The sequence below is a fragment of the Apostichopus japonicus genome, chromosome 22 (genome assembly GCF_037975245.1).
Source record: "Apostichopus japonicus isolate 1M-3 chromosome 22, ASM3797524v1, whole genome shotgun sequence".
NCBI lineage: Eukaryota > Metazoa > Echinodermata > Holothuroidea > Aspidochirotida > Stichopodidae > Apostichopus > Apostichopus japonicus.
Genome location: NC_092582.1, coordinates 3,624,010 through 3,650,052, shown reverse-complemented (window position 1 = coordinate 3,650,052; position 26,043 = coordinate 3,624,010). Strand labels below are relative to the sequence as shown.

Below are 26,043 nucleotides of genomic sequence, written 5' to 3'. Positions count from 1 at the left end.
CTTTACATCCATTCATCATAGTGCATAGAGCATGGACATAGAGCATAGTGCATAGGGCATAGAGCATGGACAACAATATACATCAATACTTCCTTTTGTGTACAGTTGCACTCACACCTCTAGTGTTATACATTAGTTGTGTTCAACAGTGTTGGATATATAAAGCTAAATACCACAACATAATGAATTGAGCTATCAGGGGCAAACGTTGTAGGATATTCATCCGGTTGTCCCATCTGACAACCAGGCTTTGCACTTTAGTTGTTCGAACAGCAAGTAAAGTCTGAAAAAATGTAGCAGAATAACAATGATCAGTGTGCCACTGTAGAGGTGTACTCTGTTGGAGATTAAATGTATAATTTGGTGAATAGAATACCAGTTTTGGAGGATGATAGCATTTTATCATTTGACCTACTTTGAGGTATTTAGAACTTACAATGCCTTTGGAATTTGATGTAAACAAGCAGCCATCCCCCTGACAACCTCCACAGCTGATTTTGATTCTCGGAACAGAAAATTTGGTCGTCAGGGACTACCATTAAAAATTTACCCGGAGCTATTAAGGACAAAATGTTATACATTATATGTACCAGTATCTTGTTGTCCTGTCCTGTTCTGACTGACTTGTTGATGTTGGTGAGCTTGATTTGTGGACCATTGTGCATATTAATTATCAAACCATGATTTCAATGTCCCAAAAATTGGTTGGCATTTCCCTAGTACTACCCTCCCATTCACCACCTTTTTCCCAGACAGGTAGGAATGTTCACTTAGACATTGAGATGTCTGAGATGGGGAAATAGTTAGGTGGCAGTAATCCAGCAATTTACTGTGTACACAAAAGATGGTACATGTATGTATACATTTACGACCGGTACTGATGGTGCACAGCTTAAAATGTGTTGAAAGCACAATCTGGCAAACCTAGGGAATCCTCAAGTAAAATCAAACATTTTATGCAAAAAGTAAATTTCAGATAGTGTCCATCTTTGAGGGTCACAGACTCACAGTTTGGTACTTTTTCGGGAGAATTTAAAGTGCCCTGAAAGAAAGCAAAGGCCATTGGTGCCACTGATTTTGTCGAGCCCTGATTATGCAAATTGAGATCTCTGCATAGATCTTTAGAGAATTAGAAATGCAGATATGCACATGAATGTGGATTCAACATTTTTACAGTAAATGTGTTATCATATATGTTTACCCTTTGTTGACTCCAAATTTAAAGTGCTATGAGAGGATACAGACTCTGCTGAAACATGCCAGATTATACTCATAAATGACGTATGCCAAGTTAAAGATCGTTTTAGGCAGGTTGGGCAACCTTTTTGAATGAATGAGCCAGATATAAGGAGTGAAAAATTGATTGGGCTGCACCTAACCAATGACCTGCTGTTGATTTCAAACCTTTGATTCTTAGGACTTTTAAGCAATAGGTGTGTGTACTTAATCTGTATTCACAGAAACATAATGTCAATACAGTACAGTTGATAATTAATGGTGATAATAGACCTAACCTGACAGCATCATTAGTGCCGATAAATTCTAAGCAGCTACAGTAGCTCGTTTTTTTGTGAAGATGTAAAATAGATTGGTTTTTTTCTTCTTTTTCTTGAGACATCTCACGTGCCGTTACCTTAAGACTCTACAATGGATGACCTGTCTATTGTTCTGCGTGTATCTTTATTTGGGTCCATATCGAGATTTATATTTTATTAAGTAAAATTCATAAAAAAGCTATGATAATGGATTGTTAAAATTGTGATCATTGGAGTAAATCACTCAATTCATCAGTTCTTTGCTGGCTTTAATGATCTTGTATTAATTATGAAGTATGTCGTGCAGTAGGTAGCAGTTCTTGTTTGCCATGCCTGGATGGATATAAAGAGAGCAATCACAATAATCAAAATAAATAAATGAAACCTGCATCTTTGCATCTCTGTCATAAATTCAAGGTGACCATCCATTGCTCCAACTGCTGCTATTGCCAAATAGTTGACATCCATATCCAGGGAATGAAATTCAAATTTTTGTGTCGCAGTTTTTGAAGGCCCCAAATTTTTGTCTCTCATAAAATAGTATAGTTCCTGTGTACATCTTAATATAGATCCAGATATATCTCAATATAGATTTTTTGCACTTGGATTGAAATTTTTATCACTTTGCTTATGTATGACTTTTGCAATGTTGGATAAATTATTGCAATACCTACAGTATAAGGATGCTTGCTCTCTACAGAGGAGGCAAAGATTATGCTGTGTATGTATGTGGTCAAGACATTTCTACCGTGTACTATTCATCAAAATCTCATTTTGAATGTCTGTCTGGAAAGTGGAAGAATTCATGCAATGTTTTAGTTTTAATGGGAATGACATTCAAGATACCGAGAGGGTGGCATTTGATTGGATGTTAGATTGGCTGCTTCAATAACTTGCCCAGCAGTACCACATTTTGCAATTACTTCAGAGAACAGTAGTAATATGTCCTTAAAGGAGCATTGTAGGCATACACATTACAGAACTTAATTATTGTAGCTGATACAGTACTTTGCCTTAAATTATTTTGGAAACCCTCCAAAGTTTGCAAAATGTTCCTTTAAAAGTTCCGTTGTGAATTTTAAATTGCAGACTGGAGAACAATATATTCAGTCTACCTCATAGTGTTGAGGGTAAATAAATTTTGTATGATACAAAAGCGCGTCGAAAGTGAAATATTCAGGAAGATTTGTGGGGAATAGTTTTTGGAATTTTTCATTAAATGCGTCTGTATTTTGTACAATACTTTTTCTGGTTGTGTCCAAGCAAGCCTGAGCAATACAACTTCACTAATTAATTACTGTACAAAGGCAGATAGAGACAAATATGTAAATAACTTGCCAGTTATCTCACCTTTTAGAATACCAAAAAAAGATAACAAAACCTGGTTGGTTCTTATAGCTGGCGTCAAAGTCAAAGTGTGACTGGGATTTAGTAATTAATTTGTTCATTGCCAGTAGCTGACCTTGTAATTAATTCATTTAACTTGTGTAAATGCTTTGCATATTTAATGGCACATTTAATGGCACGTGCCTCATGGTCCCAGTTAATGAAAAAAAAAAAAAAAAAATGTCATTCGTAGCGACAAGGTCAAAGCATACAAAAATGCCCTCCCTGCCTTAATTGTTGTGAGTCAAATAATTAGAAAGGTTGTAAAAGCACCTTTGCAATCATTTTAAACAGTTATGCTTAAACATGATTACATTTTGTAAATGGTGTTATCTTCAAGGAAGGACATTTCAAAGTGATAATTGATAAATAGTAAGAAAGATTAAAAAAAATCGAGTTTAATTATGAAAGAAAAAAGATTTATTTAATATTTTCTTTTATTCATTAGTGACACGTATGGGTTTGTTACATTTCTTCAAGTGGGTGAAGGAACATTACACCCTGCCCCCCCACACACACACCCTTGCTCCTCTCCCTCTGAGAAAAAAAAGAACTAAAAGGAAATTGTGATTTTTTAATACTATTTATATGAGGTTTGTTGGGATACATACATGTACAAATTTTGGCAAAATTATTTTGTCTGCATACAACACTATTAGCTACCAGTTGAAATTTGTCGTTCATAAAAAATAATAATTTTTTTGGACTGCTGAAGTTTCTGAATTCAGAGTCCTCTGTCTTAACTTATGTCATTCAAAAATATGTAAACAACTATTTACTCAAAATAACCAAATAATTAACATTCCTTACATTCTTCTTATGTCAATAGCATCCCATAAGATACAATAAGATAATACATTGTACTGTTATAAATGTAACCTTTGACCCTAAGTACTATTACCTTGAAGATAACTACTTCTCAGATGTGCTGAAAGATGTGTGGAGTGTGTATGTGTGTGTAGTTATCTGAAGAAAAGCAACCTTTGTAATGAATAAAAGGCCCTAAAATATTTGAGGGGCTTAGGATTTGAACGGTTAAGAAGCAGTTACTGTGCATTTATAATCGAAACCGCCAGGTACTCTTATAGGAAATGTACCATGATTTGTGTCGTGAAAAGGCGGTAGGCATGGGATCTAAAGTCAAAAAAGCACAGAAGCGAACAAATTATTTGAAATCTGTTAGAAGAATCAAGAGAGCAGGAAGCCAGCTTCTGAAAATTAAACCGAAGGAGGTGTTCACCGTAGCAAACCTCGGAATCATGACTAGTAAGAATTTCAGTCAAAATTTTTGTATTACAAATTTTATGTAGCTTTGTGGTATAGTTTTCTGTAACGATTGTTGGAAGCATTGAATTTACTTTAGTTTATTCCAGGTAGCATAAAATATGTACTGTATACAACTAATTGTGTATAGCTGCAGTGATATTGGTACACTGTGTAGGTAGGTACTAGCAAACTTTGTTTTCTCGCCGTTGGAGCGGGGTGGAATATTTTACAGTTAAACTCGGCTCCACAGGCGACAGTGAAGTAATTCATGTAAGGATATGAGTCACAGGCTTTCTGCATATATGTCTCAGTGAGATAAAAATGTTTGGAAGGCTCAGGAGGAGGGCTGTATTTTATACTCGTTCAGTGCTGAAATCATCTTATTTTCCTGCAGCAAAGATCATGGCAAATTGAATCCTACAGTACAGTAAAGTACTGTTTGAAAATGGAGTGTAACAGATTATATACACCACCCTTTAGCAACCACAATATGTCCTGTTAATGTAACCATAGGAAATCATTTCCTGAGACAATTCTACCTGTAACATCTTCAAAGCACATGCAGTACTTATCATCTTTTACATATATATTGTATTCATGAGGATGATACAATCTTTTTAGTCTATAGAGGAAAGAATCACAAGCTCAACTTGCAGAAATCATTTGATCAATTTACAGTTGCTCCCCCCCCCCCCATACTTTAACTACGGTGGTCCTGAAGGGACAGATGAGATGTAGACCTACTGTGTTAGTAGAACAAAATGCCATTTCGACAACACATGTTGTGTTTTGTTGATTTGATGTCAAGTTTACTAACTGTGTAACATTGCATCTTATCATTTAATTTTCTGACTGGAAACCTGGAGTAACACTTGAAGACACTAGAGCCTAGCTGTGCAATATATATGTAGAGTAATAAACGTACCCCCTCCCTCCCCTTACCTCCTCCCCCTACTCCCCTTATCAGTAATTTGACTTTCATTTTGCAAATAGTGATAATTAACTTTCTTTGCTTACTTGTCTCCTCAAAACCTCAGTACTCTAAATCTATGGTGCCTGGAATGTACTGGTATACTAACACTGTACACCCTTAGCGAGTACCGGCATATAAACTGCTAAAAACATTATTTCCGAGAAATATTGCTAACACAATAGTACTCACAAGTACTTTGTAGTCCCGAATCCATCATGATTCTCTGTTCTCAGTACAGAATGCTATCTACAGTGTCTTACCAGTTTAGTGTCCTATAAGTTATGACGAGTCTAAATTTAGTTATGTTCTTCAAGTGACTGCTTGTAGCTGATATTTCAAGTTCTTTACAAGAGCAACCGAGTAGTGATTGCGGTACTATTATTAGAGACTTAAGTGTTTGTTAGAAAAACTGTAATACAGCTCTTAATTTCCAAAAAAAAAAAAATAATTAGGTTCAGTGCAAAATAGTACAGTAACTGTAATTACAGACATGTGCTGCATACTTGAAAACTCTATGCTGGAGATATATGTAGGTAGCACAGAGATGAAATTAATTTATGCAATTCCAACTTCTTCCTACCATCAGAATTATCTTGTTAGGCACCTTGAGGCCGAAAGATTCATCACTTAAATCCAGCGATTAAATTATGTCAGAGTATGAATCATTCAAATGAGATCAAGCCCATATGATGTCATAGTCTCTAAGTCTGTGTGTATGGGTTTGTGTTCATTTTACATCTTAAAATGTTTAGAATTTAAAAAGGGATTGGTGGTGGGTATGATGAAGAGGATCATATTTTACAACTACTTTTTGTTCACTTATGTACTAAAATACTGTAAAATTGAAAAATAAAACATATTTACACATGATCTTCCCGCCAAACAAAAGTTTGTAGTTTGCTGGTAATATGCTGTAATCACCAGTCAAATTGTTAGATAACCTCAGCTCAGGTACTTTTTTAAAAGTTGCTATGAGAGTACTCTTCCTGTCTTCGTCTAAGTTGGCCAATGGGGAGGGAACAAGGGGTTTTGCATCATGGTCATTCCCAATAATTTTAGAGGGGCGATGTTCATGCCGACAGGCGGAATTTCCTACACCACTGACCGTTGGTTCAACTCCAGGTACTCGCAATCTCAAACCTTGTGGCGTGGTCTCTGCAATGCCCCCCTCCCCCATACCCCCCAACTTTGCACAAACGTATGCACTGAGGACACAGAGACACAAGAACCTTTAATGCCGAAGCTGCAATCTTTTGACATGTACATGAAGTTAGTATAGCTCAAGTGTATATAAGCCCTGATGTAGCCATTTTGGTATGCACACCACCACATCTTTCCTACTTCAGGAAGCCAAAAATTAATGAAAGACGGGAAGCTTGTTCAAAGTACAGGAGGGTGACCTCTACCTGGACGACGACGAATATAGCCAAATAACCCAGTAGCAAAATAAACTCCTGTGGCACTAGAGAAAAGTACCGATTCGTTTCAGCTGGATTTAATTTAATATCCAGTATTTTCAGAGTAATTAAACAGAGCATAATTACAGATGTTACCTGACCAAGCAGGCTACAGAATTTAAGCAATCTATAGACGAAACAATTTTTGACCGAGTCTTACTGTAACCTTGGCATTGAGCTTGATCGACTTATAGAGGGTCTTGTAATTGTATACACATATCACAGTGATATGCAGTACTGTAGGAACCCAAAAGTTAACAGTAAGTTTTGAACCAGACAAATTGTACTAAAATTTTGAAAGATAAGTAGATTAAATAAGTTTGGACAAGAAATGTATCTTAAATCCTGCCTTAGCTAAAACATATTTTTTCTCCTTGTAAATGTTCCTCCTTTCCTTTTAATATTCAAAAAGGTAAAGATATTAAAGTCACATGTCAGTTGAGCTGCAAGTTTTGAAGTTCCTCTGCTTTAAATGCTAAGTCACAAATATTTACTGCTCTTCGCCTCTCTCTAGCCTGTTTCGACCCTCCTATTGCACTTTCCCCATCTACCTATTGACTGGTAACATTAATATCCAAACCCCTGTTGGGTGTTATTGATAGTTAAGAATAAGCTTAGGACAGTGTGCTTGCAAGGGAGGGGACACAAAACCCTACCATCATCTTTGGATTTTATAGCAGAGTTCAAGTTCATTGTAAAGATCAACTCCAGCAATCAGCTAAATCAAACAGTTTGTTCCGTTGGGAGATATCGTAGCTTAAAAGTATTTCCTGGGAGCTGTGGTACAGTATGGTAAATGTCATAATGTCACTAGAATCTGAAAACTTTTGACTTTCCCCTGGTCTTTCCTTTTCCTATTTTCTAGGTAAGAGTTGTGAACGGTGTTGTACCTTGAAACCAATGCCACCGTCAGGTCATAATTAAGAGGTTCAATATTTTAAATTCAGCATTTGAAATACACAACTTCCATTACAGAGCATAAACATGGTAATAAACAAAAGAAAAAACAAGAATAATTGAAGCAAGTGTGGCTCAATGATGTCATATTTAGACTTGATCAAGTCTTCAGCCTTAAGTGTGTGAAGAAACACTCAATATCCCAAATGGAATAAGATGCTTCTTAACTGTTTTGGGAAGGTGTTCATGACAGTTATGTCTATCGCATCGATCAAAGATGATAGTTATGTTTGTGTCTCCTTTTTTATGTTAATATGTTAAAGGAATGACGAAGGCAGCTATCAAAGACAACTTATTTTATTCAGTAACCTCGATAAGTAAATTGAGGTTAATGAATAATATAAATTGTCTTTGATCCCTGCTTTCGTTATTTCCTTTGATGAAGAATGATATTTGGTACAAGTTTCGGAAAATCTGTTTTTTCCCCTTCCTTACCTCCCCCCACCCTGAACTTACCGTAATTGTACTCAAGCGAATTCAATTATGTCGTATATTAGGATATCGATAGGGGAAGTACATACGAGAGTTGAAGATAGCTATGCACATATAAATTTATTAATAATTTATGTCCTTTGGGGATAGCAGCAATCCATAAGGATGCCAGTAAAAGCTGTTCACCAGTAAACTATTTTCTTTATTTGACTTAAAATGTCAAATATTGCTGTTAGCTATATCAGCCTAATTTGCTCTTCAATTTTCTTAATATATTCCCTTTTAAAGCCCTTGGAAAAAAATAAAAACTTCCCCAGGTACTCTGTCCTAATTTCCAAAATCTTCTTTGCTCTCTCTTCAAGCGAGTGCTGCCACGGCAACCAAATTGCAACACATTCCCTCATAGGAGGAATCTTGCTCCGTTTCTCCATCTTGTTCACGCTAAACTCCAGTTCATTAAAAAACCGAGACGTTTTGGCCCACAAAAATTAGTCTGACTGATCGTGAGTCACAGCTTTAATTAACTTGAACGATGACACTTCTTCCATTCCATTCGTGGTAGTTATCAAACTTTTTTTTGGATTTGGTTTTGGTTGCATCTGTAATATATATTTATCCTCATTTCATGATTGCTGTTTGACGAAAGGAGTTTTTAAACAGGTTTGTTTTGCTTAAATCTGTCTCCATTAAAAGTGTGATCATCATCATCATCATCTCTATGATTTAAGTGAGTCAAATATTTTCGTATCAAATTTATTTTGTAATATTTTCTAAATTGTTGCCATGATTTTAGTTTTGAGCTGCTTAAGTGGGGAAAAAAAGAGAAGAAAAAGATTGTCGTGGAAGTGTACAGAGCAATTGTGAGTTGTACAGTAATTAATGTAGAAAGGTACGTTCACAATGCTGTTGTTCAACATACTTTATCAGGTCCTAATGTGTGCGCATTTAAGTTAAACTGTTGAATTGAAAAATGTGTACGAATTACTAGATGGGAATTTAGATTTAGATTTATATGTCATGTACGGTGTCTAGGTATGGAGTAGTATAGGGTTTTATACATTGTGTACGTTTCTTTAAAGGTTGACAGGCCCTCGAGATTCCTGTTCCTAAATTATCTATGTGTATGGAGTTTAAATGTATATAGATAAAACAGTAGGAAGAATAAAGCACCAAAGTAAATTTACTTGGTATTGTAAGTTTCTTGTACTAACATTTTACTTTGTATTGTACTGAAGGTTTGTCTGTGTTAGTCTGCGCCAATTTATGTGATATTCACACTTAATTCGATATCCGGTCCATTTAACTAAGAAATGTAGACTTGCATTTATTTGCCATTAATTTAGAGAGTAATAAACCAGTTTAGCCACTTACCAAAAAAATTGTGCTGCACAAATTTTAACGTATTAAATTGTTTGGTTTCAAACCTTATCACTTCATTTTATCATCACTTGTGTGATTTTCATATCTACAGAAGTAACCGATCATCTTTTCAGGTACGTGCTCTACTCTTTAGCAGTCCAGTAGCGTACAACCAGATCGTAGCGAATCAAAACACAGAATCTGCTCTTTACAGAATTGAAAGGATACATACACACCATGGTTCAGTTTTCTTTAAGAATGTCTGATCTTATCGTAATTTTCCATTTTCTGTTCAATATTGTCCTTGGTTTGTGCTGTGTGTAAGTATATGTAGTCAGAATCATTTCCTCATGTAAGAACCTTTCTCTACATGTCTACAGCCAGTAGATCTCTCCTTCAGTTTCCAGCGGACTTGACAAGTGTTACGCCGATTACATCTCGCTTCCCTTTATCTGTAAGAATGATGTCGTTAGAAAGTACTTTGATGCCAGAACTTTCATAAAAGTAGGAAATGGATGTCTAGGCAACCTGTTGCTTTGGTTTACTTTGGCTCAAGGCGATAGAAAACATTATGCTTGTTAGATGTTGCATACCTTTACATACCTGTCTTTAATCAACATATATGCACTTTTCCATTGTTCTACTGTACCTTACCTGTACATAAATTAGGTGACATTTTAGCACTGCGCCCTCACTGTTCCACTTCTGGCTCTTTTAGCCAAGTTTTCAAGAGATTATACATGAGTCATGAGGCAGCTTTCTTTCTGATTTCTGCATTTGGGACAGTCATTAATGTTTCGGCATTGGATGGACCTGTGTTCCATGAACAACAAATCTGTCCTTCGGTGCAAGTATCAAAAGAACAAAGTCATTGCAATACTAAACAGTGTTAATATAAATTGCGCCACCATTCATCTCCATGGTAATGGTAAAGGAATTAACATAGTTTTCCTTTCCAATTCTAATGTCGCAATTTCACAAATCAAAACTTAAAACCTTGATTAAAATTGCTCTCAGCGTTTGGTTACTCCAAACTTGGTGTTTAAATTGTTTTAAACATTTTTACCTTGATTTTTGGGATCAAAATGTAAATTTAATGTTAACTTACAAGCTAATGACATAAAACATAGCCAGGTAACACAGCATTGAACACTTTACATGATGTTACATTAATTACAACATATCATGATGATGTTAATAAATTCTCCCTTGTTGAAGTACTTCGTAGGATGTCTACTTTCACTTTCCATTCCTCACTTCCTGAGGAATTATGCCTGGCATGGTTTGAGGAACAAAAGTTTTGTGAAACGATGTAGGCTTAAATTACCATTTCAGTCCAGAAACTGAACCCATCAATAGCTCACATGTAGATCAGTTTACCGAATTGCATATAGAATAAATAACCTATTCGGTAAATGAAAATGTGCACCGTTACCTTTATATTGGCACAGTAAGACTGCTTCCTCAGTTCCTAGTTATTTCTTTTCCTACATCGCCACACCAATGCTACATTGCAGCAAAATCTATGCTTAAAGGGTAACTAAGGAGATTCCTGGACAAATTCGCTGGTCTTTACAGTTGACAAATAGGTTGATAATTTCAAACCATATTTTGATGTCTCGTTTTATATATTTTAACTGAGTCAGTAAAATTTTAGCCAAAACAATATCAAACAGGGAAAGTTAATGTTGCCAGGTTGTTAATTTGGTAGTTGGGTGTAGCATATCACCATTTAAACTCCAGGACCTTGTTAGCGAATGGTATAGTTTGCTTTAATATCCAGCGCATTATCCATGACATTTTTGAGTAGCTCTGCATATGGTTATATTTACTTAAATTGCTTCTTCGCTTGCATGGTCTCCTCACAGCATCATACATTATTGCTTTACCTCTAGAGCCTAGAGTGAACTGGTAACCGTTTTAAAACCGCACACCCTTAGAGGACCTGCCATTACCCGTCAATGACCCTTCCTTTATTCAACCACCCATATCACGCCTAAGAGATGTTTCTGAGTGGAATTTTGAATGCCCTCATATTGTGATACATTCCCTTTAATATATTGCAGCTGCAAAGATGCTTGTTACATTGCATCATCATTAGGGCAAATCTTTCAGCTGGTTGCACCACTTCTACAGGAGAGGAAGTGACTCAAACACTCGCTATGGAAGCACCATTGGGCTAATAGTCTTCTATTAGAAATGCTCTCGCAATGAATCAGTTTAGCAGTGGATTCAATAATATTTTTTTGTCAAGTAATAAATTGTGCATGTTTTTAGGGGTTTAAATGAATACCTTTCATTGCCTACAGTGGGCTAATATCACTCGCTCTCTGTTTGGGCAACTTAAATTAGTGCTTGGGCAACTGAAATCAGTGTTGGAGATTGTCCAGAGACTAGATGTTTACTGTACCTCAAATTCAGGTTGCATTGTATATAATACTTAAATACCCCCAAAATGAGTAAAAATGATAAATTGTTACCACCCTCCATTACTTTGGAGATACTGAAATAATAAAAAAAAATAGTCTGAAGTACTGTAGGACTACTGTAAGATCCACTCATAGGGAGTTTTACTGGCCCAAAGCTGTTGTTCTACTCACCAAGCCTACACATCTCTCCTATAGTGTATGTGTACATGTTGATCATTCTTTGTTATTTTGGTTACATTTCATCGGACTTGTCACCAAATTTGTAACCAAATTTGCCGTTCAGACAACCATCAAGTGATTATACCTGTTTCCTTAAAAGTTTGCCCCGTTTGAACATTGTGTGATGCAATAATGTCCTTTATACTCAGTGCTAACCTCTCTGTAGAGGATAACATCATCACATGAATTCGTCATTGTCATCACTTGGTAGGTAGGTGTTGGACATGGGCATACCGTTGTAAAGGTGCAAATTGTACTTGCCATGTCGAAATCAGAATTCATCAAATGGGGGCTATACTTAGCCTTCTGTTATGGTTACCATTTCATATTTTCCCGCACCATTTCATCATCATCAGGTTATTCACATCATCATACCTAAGAATAAATTTCTCTGAATCTGTCAGCTGCAATATACAGTCTCAGGGGGGGTGTCTCGACAAAGGTCTCTTCCTCCTCGCCTTCTCCTCCATCAGTCCCATTTTCTCTATCAGGTGCTGTTTTGAATTCCTAGCATTCCTCTGTGGCTTCTGCCCATTAAAATGGAATCCCTGTTGATAGAATCATGGCTAGGTACAGCCAGTAGTAGACAGTACAGTAGTCTTGTCTATTCCCCACCACTATCACAGGCTGACTGTTGCATTAGCTTATCACAGTTGAAGAAATGGACCATTATGTGGGGGTGGGTATGTGTGCAGATTTTATACACTGTAAGGCTGGTGCTGCTGCCTAGCTTTAGTGTTTTTATGCCTGGGGTAGTAGTCTATGGATGAAGATGAAATTAAAGATCACTAATCATTTAACTTTGTTTTTGGTTCCTTGCTTTAGCAAAAGGAACCTATGCAGTCAGGTTGGCGTGTGTGTGTATGTATGTATGTATGTATGTATGTATGTATGTGTGTATGTGCGTGTGTGTGTCTGTGACACTTGCTTGGGTACGCTCTATCTCAATAAGGGAATGTTGGATTGAGGCCAAACTTGGACTATAGATCCGCCATATGGAGAAGGTGTGCCCTATTGTTTCTGGTGCCCACAAAGGTCACCAAAGGTCAGTTATGGTCCAAAAACCGAAAATATTAAAACTGCAATAACTCCCAGTGCCAATGTGTGACAAGATTGATATTTTGGGACAAGTTGTGAACTGGTTAGGGGAGCATTTTCAAACTTAACGGTCATGTGATCCGAGGTCACCAAAGGTCAATTAATGATAAAAAACTAGTATTTTTGCGATAACTTGAGAACGAAATGTCCGTTAGGGTTGGGAGTTGCTTCAATGTTATCCAATTGTCGACCCGCATCTGGGTGACCCTTGACCTCAATTTGACCTCTGGTGACCTTTACGTGTTTTTGGGGATTTTTACAGTTTCGATGCTATTTTCAGATGTCAAAGGTACCTTCTGATCATAAATGTCAATAGGTTGACCCCGTGTGACCTTTATGTGCGAAGTTATATGGGGTCAAAGTTTTTCGGTCGGAGTTAGGATGGTTGTACAGACTTGTCGTTTTGTTTTTTGGAATCAGGAGATTAAACTACATCTGAAATCAAGGTCAAAAGGTCAAAGGTCACATTAGAAAAAATGTGCTTATTTTGGGAGGAAACGAGCAAAAAAGGAAATGTTTGGTTTTGATGCTAGATTTGGATATCAAAGGTACCTTCCGATCAAAAATGTCAATTGGTTGACACCCGTGTGACCTTCGTGTGCGAAGTTATACGAGGTCAAAGTTAATTTTCAGACATTTAATGCAACAACTCCCAGTTCCAAGGTGTGACATGGTTGATATTTTTGGACAAGTTGCAAATGGTATAGGGAAATATTTTCAAACTTAACGGTCATGTGATCCGAGGTCACCAAAGGTCAATTAATGTTAAAAAACTAGTATTTTGGGGGCAGAAAATGGGCAAAGAAAAAATGTTTGAATTTTTATAGTTTGATGCTCTAATTTAGGTCTCATCAATCAAAAATGTCAATAAGTTGACCCAAGGTGACCTTTGTATGTTAAGTTATATGAGGTCAAAGTTAATTTTCAGACATTTAGTGTAATAACTCCAAGTGCCAAGGTGTTGCACAGTTGATATTTTGAGACAAGTTGCAAATGGTATAGGGGAATATTTTCAAACTTAAAGGTCATGTGATCCGAGGTCACCAAAGGTCAATTAATGATAAGAAACTAGTATTTTTGCGGTAACTTGAGAACAAATTGTCCGTTAGGGTTGGGAGTTGCTTCAATGTAATCCAATTGTCGACCCGCATCTGGGTGACCCTTGACCTCAATTTGACCTCTGGTGACCTTTTCATGTTTTGTGGATTTTTACAGTTTCGATGCTATTTTCAGATGTCAAAGGTACCTTCTGATCATAAATGTCAATAGGTTGACCCCCGTGTGACCTTCGTGTGCGAAGTTATATGAGGTCAAAGTTAATTTTCAGACATTTAATGCAATAACTCCCAGTTCCAAGTTGTGACAAGGTTGATATTTTTGGAGTAGTTGCAAATGGTATAGGGGAATATTTTCAAACTTAAGGGTCATGTGATCCGAGGTCACCAAAGGTCAATTAATGATAAAAAACTAGTATTTTTGCGATAACTTGAGAACAAATTGTCCGTTAGGGTTGGGAGTTGCTTCAATGTAATCCAATTGTCGACCCGCATCTGGGTGACCCTTGACCTCAATTTGACCTCTGGTGATCTTTTCGTGTTTTGTGGATTTTTACAGTTTCGATGCTATTTTCAGATGTTAAAGGTACCTTCTGATCATAAATGTCAACGGGTTGACCCCCATGTGACCTTCGTGTGTGAAGTTATATGAGGTCAAAGTTAATTTTCACACATTTAATGCAATAACTCCCAGTGCCAAGGTGTGACAAGGTTTATTTTTTTGGATAAGTTGCAAATGGTATAGGGGAATATTTTCAAACTTAACGGTCAAGTGGTCCAACGTCACCAAAGGTCAGCTAATGTTAAAAAAGTAGTATTTTGGGGGGAGAAAATGGGCAAAGAAAAAATGTTTGAATTTTTACAGTCATGCTCTATTTAGGTCTCACCGATCAAAAATGTCAATAGGTTGACCTTCGGGTGACCTTTGTGTGTGAAGTTATGTTTACAAGTTCAAAGTTAATTTTTTTTAATTTAATGCAATTAAATCTCAATGCCAAGGTGTGACATGGTTGATATTTTGGGACAAGTTGTGAACGGGGTGGTGGAACATTTTGAAACTTAAAGGTCATGTCATCTGAGGTCACCAATGTTATCATATCTGTTGACACGCTTGTAGGTCTCTTATATTTCTTACATTTTCGACGCCATATTTAGATCTCAAAAGTGCCTTTTGATCCAAAATCCGATCACATTTTGTGATCACAAAAGTTTTGGCTATAGTGTTGGTTACTTTATGGGAACATGTAGGACCACAATTACTTTGACTATTTGAGCCCAATCTTGCTTGATAATATTATGTGTATTGTCATATACCCCAAGCAAGGAACCACAGTTCCCTTGGGCTCTTTTTTTTAATTATCGATGTCAAGTATTGAAAGATTGCACACATACAGTGATGTCAGTCACTGTCTTAACATATAAATGATGAATCGCGATTGAAAAATTATTTTATTACTTGGTCATGACAACTGATGGGTAAAATTAGCAAACTATGGGTACCGCCAGTTCCGATTGCTTGTGAGATCCAGTTCTCCCATCTCCACCCCCCCCACCTCAAGAAAAAAGGGGGGAAAAGAAGGAAAGACAAGGGAAAAAGGACAAAAGCTGTTTGTAATATATTGGTGTAGCTGTGTAAGAATCACGTGTCAATATACGTTCATAGATTCATTGCGCTCCTCTGTAATTCATCTGGACTAAATTGCACTTTTATCGTCTGTCTAGTCTGTACTACTCTACATTGATATTATTTCGTCCTAGCTGGGCAGGATTTTTGCAGCTGGTGCAAACTTTTCTGTTTCTTTGAAGTGTTTTACGAACAGCGAAACTAGCAACTAGACGATGTACTTGTCGTGCCCTCTCAATAATTACCTCCTCAGAGTTGCAGTCAAAAGAACGGAAATAAAATGCAAGAGTTTTTTCCAAACATTTCTAGGGCTTCCTGCACTCTGCATGTCCTACATTAATTCTATTTCCCTTTGGGGAAGAAATATTCTGACAGGGTCTTAACCCTCAGCCATCAATGAATTGAAAGTTCAAGAAATATGGAATAGAAAAGAGGTTGATAGCTTCCAGTAATATAGTTAGGTACCTGTATGTAAGTAACTTTAAAGGATGAGTTCAAGGCAGAAAATTAATTTTGATATAAGTTGTAGATCGTTATAGATGGGTGGGTACACTATCAGTGCAGGTTGTGTTTGTATAACACTTTTAGCTTTTGTGTGACTTGACCCATTTAACAGCTGAAGCTACTCAATTTTGAAGTGACTGGATTATATAGTCTAATATAAAGTCAATTAGGTTGCTTCCTCAGCACAACACAAAACTCAGTCAGAAAAAAAAAAAATTATTAGATCTTTTATAGCCTGAAATGATATGTTGAAAATGAGTCCAAATATGTCAAGGTCAAATGATGTTGAATGTCATCAGACAGAGTGCCCTGTCTTTAATATGAAGTTAAAGAGAACATGGATTGGTTGATTTATTAGAATTTATAAAACAATCGATTAACACTAAACATTTAGGCCTGCTCTAAGAAGCCCAGGTCATCATCATCCTCATCATCACCATCGTCATCATCATCAAATTTAATCTCAAGAGAACATTTCAGATATAATTCAGATATTTAAAGGTGATGTACTGTACCTTACAGACCAGAATAGTCTTTGGAAACATTTTCCATCTCCAAATCTTCTTCTTTTTCTTCTTGGACTATAACATATAAAGAACTAAAGTTTATGCCCGTCAAAGCACCACCAAGGACTCAATCCTTATAATGTACAATACTGTGTTTGTTGAGATGCGTGATCCTTTAAAGTCCTTGCATCAGTGTCATATGGTTTGTCAGTTAGTTCCACTCTCTGAACATTCTACAGTGACATTTATAATGGTGACAAGATGTTGTTACAGTATAAACTGTCCTCGCGATCTTACGATTCCATATTGTGTCGGTTTTGCACGAATCTGCTTACAACTGCAAATTTTCAACGATATTTTTCTCCTCCACCTTGGGACTCCTCAGGGAAACAACAAAATCTTTAGCTGGTAAGCTGATAAGTTCACATTTTCTCGTGAGTTTTAAATTATAATGCATCCTTTCAACAGAAAGAAATTTTTTTTTGAAAATATATCTGAGAACATTTGTAAAACCCAAATTTTTTGTAGTTGCCTCAACGTTACTGTCAAAAAAGATCACACCCTGAAATCAGTTGATTCATTAAGTTTTGGTCTCATTTACAACAAGTGATTGTAGCTTATATGGGAGTTGTCTTTTATATAATTACTTCTAAACTTCCTTTGAAACTGATTCTGGCAGGAATTAATATGCCATGCCTGTCATTTTGTGTGTAAATCATTAGAAAAACAAGCATTGAATTTGTATCTATAGGTAGTTGGTGATTGCCAATTTAACTATTAATGAAAAACATTGATTAATGAAAGAGGAATATTTAATTCAAAGGCAAAAAATAATCTCAAATAGAAAATACAACCCAGTTGTATTTACTCAACTATAGTTTCGCAAGTTGTGACTAATAAGTAAGTACCGAACAGGATATCCTTAGTTCCATATGCAACAAATTGCTATATATAACGTTTTATAGCGAAACTAAAACTTGCTCGTTGATGCCATATATTCCACTTCTATTTGTCAAAAGATCTGACACCGGGTTAATCAAACCAAATTTTAATTTTTTCATTTTCATTAACATTTGAAAGTTTCCAGTCTTTGCAAGTATCATATTCAGCTGCCTCTATTAAAATATTATTTGTATGCCTGACCATTAGATCTTTTGATAAATATTCCCACTTCTATAGCAATCATCAGATCCAAAGTAAGCCGTGCAGGCTAGTCGAGTCTCTCCCCCCCCCCCCCCTCTCTCTTCCAAGGTTCTCTCCCTGGTTCAATATTAAACTATTTTGTTAATAGCGACCCGCAGACGACATCCTCGTTAAATTCAGACCTCTACGGTCCAGAAAATCAATTCCTTGTGTGAAATTGTTTAGATAGGTTTAATATGTATGTGTGTGTGTGTTGACCATTTAATTGTATGTGTTGTGTATGATGAAGTGCTTTAGGTTTTAATATTAGGTCACCTGCCTGAAAAAATTGGATACAACTTGAATTTCTTAGACAGCAAACACGTTAAGTGAGAGCACTACAACATGTACCGTACTAGCCATTATAGGGGAAATCTTTAAAGGGGGTATAGCCGTATCGGGCTTATTCTGACGAAAGAAAATACGTACAATTCTACGGTTTACTGTATATTACAGGTCACAATATCGCCATGTTTGTATATATTTTTCTTAAGTACACTGCAGTGCTCTTGGTTTTAATTTATTTCTGTTTATTTTTAGGTCTAGAATTGTTCACATTAATGATAAGCAATTAAAAGGTGAAAAAGTAAAACATTTACTGGAGGCAGCTAAAAAATGTTCTTACCAATTGTAAAAGAGATTAAATGCATCTATCTGCATATGTTTTTCAGTGTTTCATGTTTAAAGGAGCTCTCTCAATCTCTGTAAAGAGTGAGAGAGGGAGGGGGAGGGGGTGATGGGGAAGGGAAGGGGACAGGGAAGGGAATGTTCTGTTTTGACATTTATTTGAATCAGCAGTTTGGTTTTGGTATTAATTTTAACACTTTTTGTTTTATATTCCTGACCACTAGTGATATAATACTTTGATGGTACAGTGTAGCACATTACACAAAAGTCAATACCCTTCAGTGAGGTCCCCCTGTGAACGTTTTGAATCATCGGAATGACACCCGATGTGTTATTCCTGTATATAATTTATTTGACAATTTATCCCTCTCCTTAACTTTTATTGTTTTAAATGCAACATCCTAGGATGGATGACAATTTTTGGGAAAATCCAGAGGTGTATTAATAGGTAAATACTTGTTGACCTTTAGGATGACCCCCTTTCATTTCCCAGATTTGTCAGTGCTACAGAATGTCAGGGTTGAAGGTAAAATGTTACAAGAATTTGATTGTTTCTGTTTCTAGATAGTATCATTGTCCACAGCAGGTTTGTTCCTCTTTTGTATCTTTGCTGTAACTTGATAAAGTACTGAATAAAGCTTCAAACAACTTCCTGGAATCTTTTCAAATATTTCCTCTTCATTGGACATATCTTTGAATATGGATTTATAAATGATGTTTCTGAGTTTTTTGTGTGTGTCTAGTTAGAGCTGGTTTCATTTCCTTTCCAATATAGTTCCTTCTTTGAGATCTCAATGTGCCAATGAAGGGGGGGGGGGGGGCAAGAGACAGGCGCTACTTAAAGTTCAGCGTTAGACGAGAGGGGTGTGAGTTAACTAGATCGGGGAGAGGGAGGGGTGGGTTGTGTGTTATAAATTGCATTAATGTATTGTTACTATTTGTTTATAGTTTGTAAACAGATTTCAACACCATATATCAAATTTCACCCTTGTCCCTGAATGTTGCATGCAGGAGATATTTTCAACCAGGTTTTTTTTTTAGGGTGGGTGGGGATCATGAGGCGTGATTCTTCTGACTTACTATTTCAAAATTATATGTTTAAAGTTTGAAGTTTTTGTTGTTATTGTAAATTAAGTTATCTGCAGCCTTCATACAGCTTTCCTTGAAGAGATCTCTTCCGTAAAGTATGACTTAAATATAGAGTGAGACCTTCAATACATTTGATATAACATCTCTATAATTACATTTAATGGCATTCGCTGACATTTAGTGTGTAAAATGTTCCAGCTTTTAATGCCAGTGCCGACAAGAATGTTTTTGATGTAAGTAAACATTCTCCTTTTCATTGGACATTTATGTCAGCCTAGGATGAAATTTGTTGCATACAGTAATTGTATAAATGGACAAACCACAGCAAATTCTTACTCTAACCTAGATTAACACATATATCATCATGGAACCCTACTAGGGGTGTCAGGATTGGGGTCATAGATGGAATTGTTGTTAACTGGTAAAGCAGATGAGTGAGCAGGACTGTGAGTGAGGAGAGGGGAAAGGGGGGAGGGGAGGAGGGGCAGGGAGAGGAACGAAGTCATACATTCCTGGGTTAGTGTATAAATCAAATATTGTTCTGTTTACTGTGTGTCAAAGGCTATGCTGATCATGTACACTAATGAAACACAACAATTTCCTTGAATTCAAATGTCATACTAAATTTCAATCATTTATGAAATTTGGTGCCGAGTTCTGATTCATTTCCTGCCCTAGAACGTGAAAATGATATATGTCAATGTTACCGTCATTATAGATATGGCATTAAAGAGGAAACAGTTTAATAAGAGTATCTCAGGATAAATGTCATCAAACTGGAATTTGAGTGTCATGTAATGTCATGATACAATGATGTACAATATATATTTGTTATTGCTGGGGGGGGGGGGTCACAAGAAGAAAGGGAGTTAGCGTGGACAAAAATTGGGGATTGAATTCATGTGGTATTTGTAAAATATACAGCAGATACATAATACATATTTCACCAACAGTCTAAAGTAAAGTGATAACTTTTGCTATAAACGATTGGAAATTTTGATAAAATGCTAACTGCCCCCAATCCCCTGCCCCCCAAGAAATAATAATAATAAAAAGATAAATATAAAAATTGAAGCCAAAAATTAATGAATTACGTATATAAGAAAATTATATATAAGAAAAAGGTGGAACCAGATAAGTAGAGGACCATGCCAAGGAAAAAGGGTACACGTTTGTACTTTTGTCTTGCCGTGACCAGAGATATGACAATTAAAAGGATCATAATTAGTTAGGGGAAAAGGAAAGAAAGATAAAAAGGATCAAATCAGCTAATAAAGGAAGAATTAATGAACGGATTCAATATTTATTCATTAACTTTCTTAACTGGCCAATTTTTGTTAACGTTTCAACTTCTATCAAACTGTTGTCAGATTAAAAAGCTTTGCAGAGACAGTTAAAGTAAAAAAAAAAACAGAAAAAAAAATCACAATTAAATCCTCCTGCATGATTGAAATTCTCACTAATAAATGCTAGACGTTGATTAGCAATCCAATGAAGACAATAGGTTTGATTACATCCCTTTGTTCTTTAGGAAAGGGTGTACATTGATGTGGTTTTACACCAACATATTTGCTTTTGTTCAATTTGATTGTGTGGCTTACCGAGGGATAGGCTTGTGATATCCTATGAGAGTTAAGTACTACCATCCCTCCACTACATTGTTGTTTTAATGGTACAGTGTTTGGAGGTCAAGGATTGTTCCACTCAACCATGGGTGTGTGAGTAATTGCCATTCCAATACTGTGTGGGAGTTATGTGAAAAAAGGGGAGAAGGGAAAAAAATGCCACTATTTACCTTTCTTTGTGTTTGTGCAGTAAGTTGTATTATTCTGTGTTGAGTGCAAAGTGCTGTTGACAAGTTTGTTATTAACAGGGTTATTAATTGTGCAGTCAGCATGACTAGTACAAGCAGTTACATGTGTGTAAGGTCCCAGGCTGGATGCGTTGGATATACGTAGAAGAGCCACCTAATGTATTTGTTCATTCGCAACAACATTCGAAAACATTTTAACAGTTTTACTTCTGGTGAAAAACATGGCTTTCCTCAACAGTAAATACTCCCTGCAGCCTCTATAAATTGTTGGCTGAACGCAGCAGTGGTTGTTGCAGTAGAGACTTGAAAAAGGACCCCATTCTGATACTCTACAGGTTGGTGCGTTTTGTTGAAGGAGCACTTTTGTGAAATTTGCAGACATTGCTACATGATTTGTATGTGAGGATTTACCATTCAGTCCAGTTTCATTTCTGAACAAAGGGAATTAGTTTCGTTAAGAGTTCTTGTGGTGAAGATATTCAGCCAACCCAAGACTGTAAGCGGAATTCTAGATACAAAGTTATTATTTTTGCTGTTCGTTTGTTTTTGGTGTTGCTTTGTTTCCGTCATAATAATAAGAAGGAACTTTATGGAACTTTATTTCATTGTATGACAATGTTGGATATGTATATGCATCATCTCATTCCTATTGTAAATAGGAGAGTGTGTTAACATTTGTGGCCTTGATGTCCTATGTAATGTGATAATTTTTTATATTGGATTATCTCGTTGAGACTTGTATGCAAATCAGCGATTTGTTCAGAATGGGCAAGAAAAAATATTCGGTAGTTGGTAAGTAATCTGTATGGTCATTTCGGCTTCTTCCTTATAAATCATTCATTAACATAATTTGATGCAAATGTAGTCATTGCAGTTTGAACAAGGTCAAATTGCACATTAGTTTTCATAGAAGAAAGATGTGCCAATTGTCCTTCTGACAAATTCTTTATACTTGTAGTAATGTTCTTTAAATAGTCTTGGTCTCACCTGAACAACAAAGTTGGTTAGTCAGCCTACGAGATTGATAAGATTCTTCCGTGAGTGAGCTAGATTGGTTGTCCCAGGCAACTTGTCACAGGGATGCTGGGAAGAACCGTAGTGGTTCTGACCGCTAGACAAATCATGAAATGTGATGTAGTCATTGACCGGTCTCAGTTGATCTCTCTTGTGGGGTCATATCTGATTCCTGAACACCCCCCTCTTTTCTCCTGTCAGAGGTCCACCTCTCTTGTGGGCTATTATCCTGAGTACCCCTCTGTGTCCCCTGGGAGCTTCATCTCTTGTTTGGGCTCTTTGCTAATCCTGAGTACCATTCTTTTCTCCCTGTGGCGGCTGATTACCCTTTTGGAATTATATCTGGATTTTCCTTTCCATTCCCACTCAGCAGTGGATCTTACTTGTGAGGTCTTGAGTACTCCTCTGATCCTCTTTTGACCCCTCTTTTGATCCTCTCCTGAGTCCCTTCTTACCCCTAGCTGCTGGGAGGTTGATCTCTCTTGTGGAGTCCTATATCGACCACTCTGTCCATTCCTGGGCACATGAAGGCTCAGGCCTACAGTACTCTCTTGTTGGTGAATTTTCTAACCTTTTTTCTGCTCAAAAGTTGGAAGCAAACTTGCATACAAGGGTCAAAAACAGACTGTACCAGAACCATTTTAAGCAAGGACAGTTATAAGCTTAAGGAACTGAATCCAACAGCCTTTATTAGTCTGCCCTAGTGTGGGCTAAACCAAAGTATAACAAAAACAGAGGATTATTTAATAGTTGTAGACTCCATGGCTGAGGATGGAAAAGCCATTAATTGTCTAGTCATCGTGTCTTCTCCCTTCTTTCCCAAATGAGAAAGTAAAAATTCTTTTGCATGAGCAAATTTTGGTTATATATTCTCCTGTTTTATAAACCATGTATAATATCACCCATGTGTGTGACATCTGCTAAGCTAATTACAGGATTTTGATGCATTTTTACCCTTTTGATCAATAACTTGTGATCGATGCTGGATACTATTCAATGTACGTTGTGTACTGTTTTAATCTACTGTCGTATACCAGTCGGTGTATTCGTTTTACACAGTTTTGCACAGAGGCATCGAAGGCCAGTAGTCGCTTCAGGTAGCGTACATTGATAGTGCTCAATTTTTAGTGCACACCTTGATTTTCCGCGGTTTTCAAATATCAGCCTTGTTCTTCCTCGTCGTACTTGACTGTTACTGTCTCTTGAAGTAACTTCAGAAGAATTACTTGCTTACTTGTTTATCCAGTTTAAAAGACTAAGTCTTCATTATAAGAATGCTGCGCTATTTGTTCTGACAAGCATTCTAATTTACCCTGATCGCCGCAAATTAACCACATCCTTAGAAACCGTGTATTGTAAGTATAGAATGAACAGAATTGGTCATTGTGTCGACTGTCTGTGCACAAATATTAACTTTGAGCCACACATCAGGAAGCACTGAAATATGTGTTAAGAAGTAATATGGTCTTTAAAAGTAGTATTAAATGACAAGATTCTACTTTATGAAGCGGGGGGGGGGGGGAGGGAGGGAGAACCGTAGAGAACTTATTCCTTATGTGACGCACCTGTCTACATACAACTATCACACTTTTGTTCTATTGTTTATATAGATGGTAAATTGTTTTAGTACTGATCCCAATACAAATTGTGCCACAGTAGATGCATTGCCCCTTCTGACTGATCAATGGAATTCCATCACAGACTTATACAGAAAAGCTGCCCGAGTTCATTGGCTGTCTGGAACACTTTGTAACCAAAGAGGTCTCGTGGTTGTGTCAATACTACCTCAGTTTTAGTCATGTGGTGAACAGAACTGTTTTGGCTTTATCTGTACTGTATATAGGCAAAAAATACTGGCCAAAATTATAGAGTAGTATAGAGGGGATCAGTGGATGGGAGGGGGAGGGGGGGGGTGAGTTGTCGCAACTTGTAGGATATCATGATATGAGTTTGCGAGAGGAGACATTACCAGTTGAAGATCACTAACCTTGTAATGTATCAAGAATGTTTATTTGCAAAATTGCATAGTATTAATTAGGTGATAAAGTTCCAGGAACCATGTTGCCACTTTCTGAGAAGGCAAATATCATTTTTTGTTGTCTTTGCTTCCTCATAGCACCAGACTCATCATCAATCATGGGTTGTTCATGCTTCAAAAATTTTGGCTCCATGGCTTTTTGGTCTTGCGGTGAAATCCAATACTGCAGTAAGCTTGATTAATCAAAGATACACACCTCACTATGAAGTGGGTGGAGGCATGGAGTTTCAAATTCTAATTGTTATTTTTTTTAATTTTTTCTTTTAGAATGGTAGAAGTTGAATGGCTCATATTTCATTTGAGCCCAAAGATTCTAAATATAGATTTCACGTTTGACAGATAAGGAAATACCACAAGACATTTGAAAGCTGTCTGATCATCTGACCGTGTACTAGTCTACCATTGGATGACAGCCTCCAGTGATGATATCAATTTACACGTCTTTCCAAACCAAACAATTTGTTGACTCTCTCTGATAACTTCCTTCATCAAGGTATAATATTGCTTGTAATATTACCTGAGCACTCTTATTAGTATCAGGATACTTCTTCAAAAGTATAGTACACTCTCCGTCAAGGTTCCTGTATACATCTGAAGGACTGCGGCTAACACGTTCTGTAAAAGGCTGTTGTAGTTGGCCGTCGGTTATTTTGAAAGTTGTAAAACTATTTCTATCATCCATTGTGAGGTATTTTGCTCCGAGTCGACCGCATTGTGCCGAGAACATTGTAGCGAATCTGTCTCGTTAAGGAACTTTCAGTTTGTTCTCTTAGTTAATTAGTAATTTCGCTTTCTGTCTATTTATGGAATGTTGTGTACATACATGTGTAGATTATTATATATATATATGTGACGAATCACACATCGTCCAAGACTTGGCGGTGATTCGAGCCGGCCTTAACATAAAACTGGTCGAGAGTGTTTCTCGGGATCCAAATGACAGTTTTCTGTAATTATTTTGTAGATGATTTTGCAGGTTGTTGTTCTGTTTTTTGTTTAGTTCATCAAAGGAAGGCATAATAAAACACAAAACAAATAATCACTGTGGGGGGGAATTGGATGCGCAACATACGTACTCCAGGAAAGAATTGGAAGGAAATTGAGTCAGCTTATTTTCGAGGCAACGTCATTTGCATTGTCACTCACCCTGTGTAGTAGTACTGTAGTATGTACAGATTGCAGGAAGGTTAACATCAGATTCTTGTCATAGTTCACTTCCTTGTCGAAGAATCAACGTTATCATTTATCAGCAGGGATCTGTTGTATGTCTCCTTTGGATACCATTATTTTGATTTCAGTTTGGTAAAAAAACAATGTAACTAATGGAATCAGATACTATATCTTGGAAGCCTATGATTTGTTTACCTTTTTAAATTGGACTTGAAGCTGTGTTGATTGATAATAATAGGGTAAGATTCTTTGATTTTGTTATTGTTTTGACTGATTACAAGTACACACTTGCAGCCAATGCACATACATA

General features: G+C 36.7%; 1 protein-coding gene across 7 annotated transcripts in view; it reads left to right on the top strand.

Annotated features, from left to right (window-relative positions):
* The window catches only part of LOC139964284 (rap guanine nucleotide exchange factor 1-like), an 82,939-nt gene that overhangs the window by 14,282 nt on the left and 42,614 nt on the right, over positions 1–26,043 (top strand). The window contains exon 1 of one of the 7 annotated variants that reach the window (XM_071965767.1): positions 3,955–4,187. The exons of 2 other annotated variants lie outside the window; for them this stretch is intronic. In XM_071965767.1, coding sequence (XP_071821868.1) covers positions 4,013–4,187 — 175 coding nt within the window. In that variant the 5' untranslated portion in view covers positions 3,955–4,012. Of the gene's footprint in view, positions 1–3,954; positions 4,188–21,587; positions 22,304–25,113; positions 25,973–26,043 lie in introns of those variants that run through there. 4 more of the 7 variants (XM_071965763.1, XM_071965764.1, XM_071965765.1 and 1 more) reach the window with 4 other exon arrangements.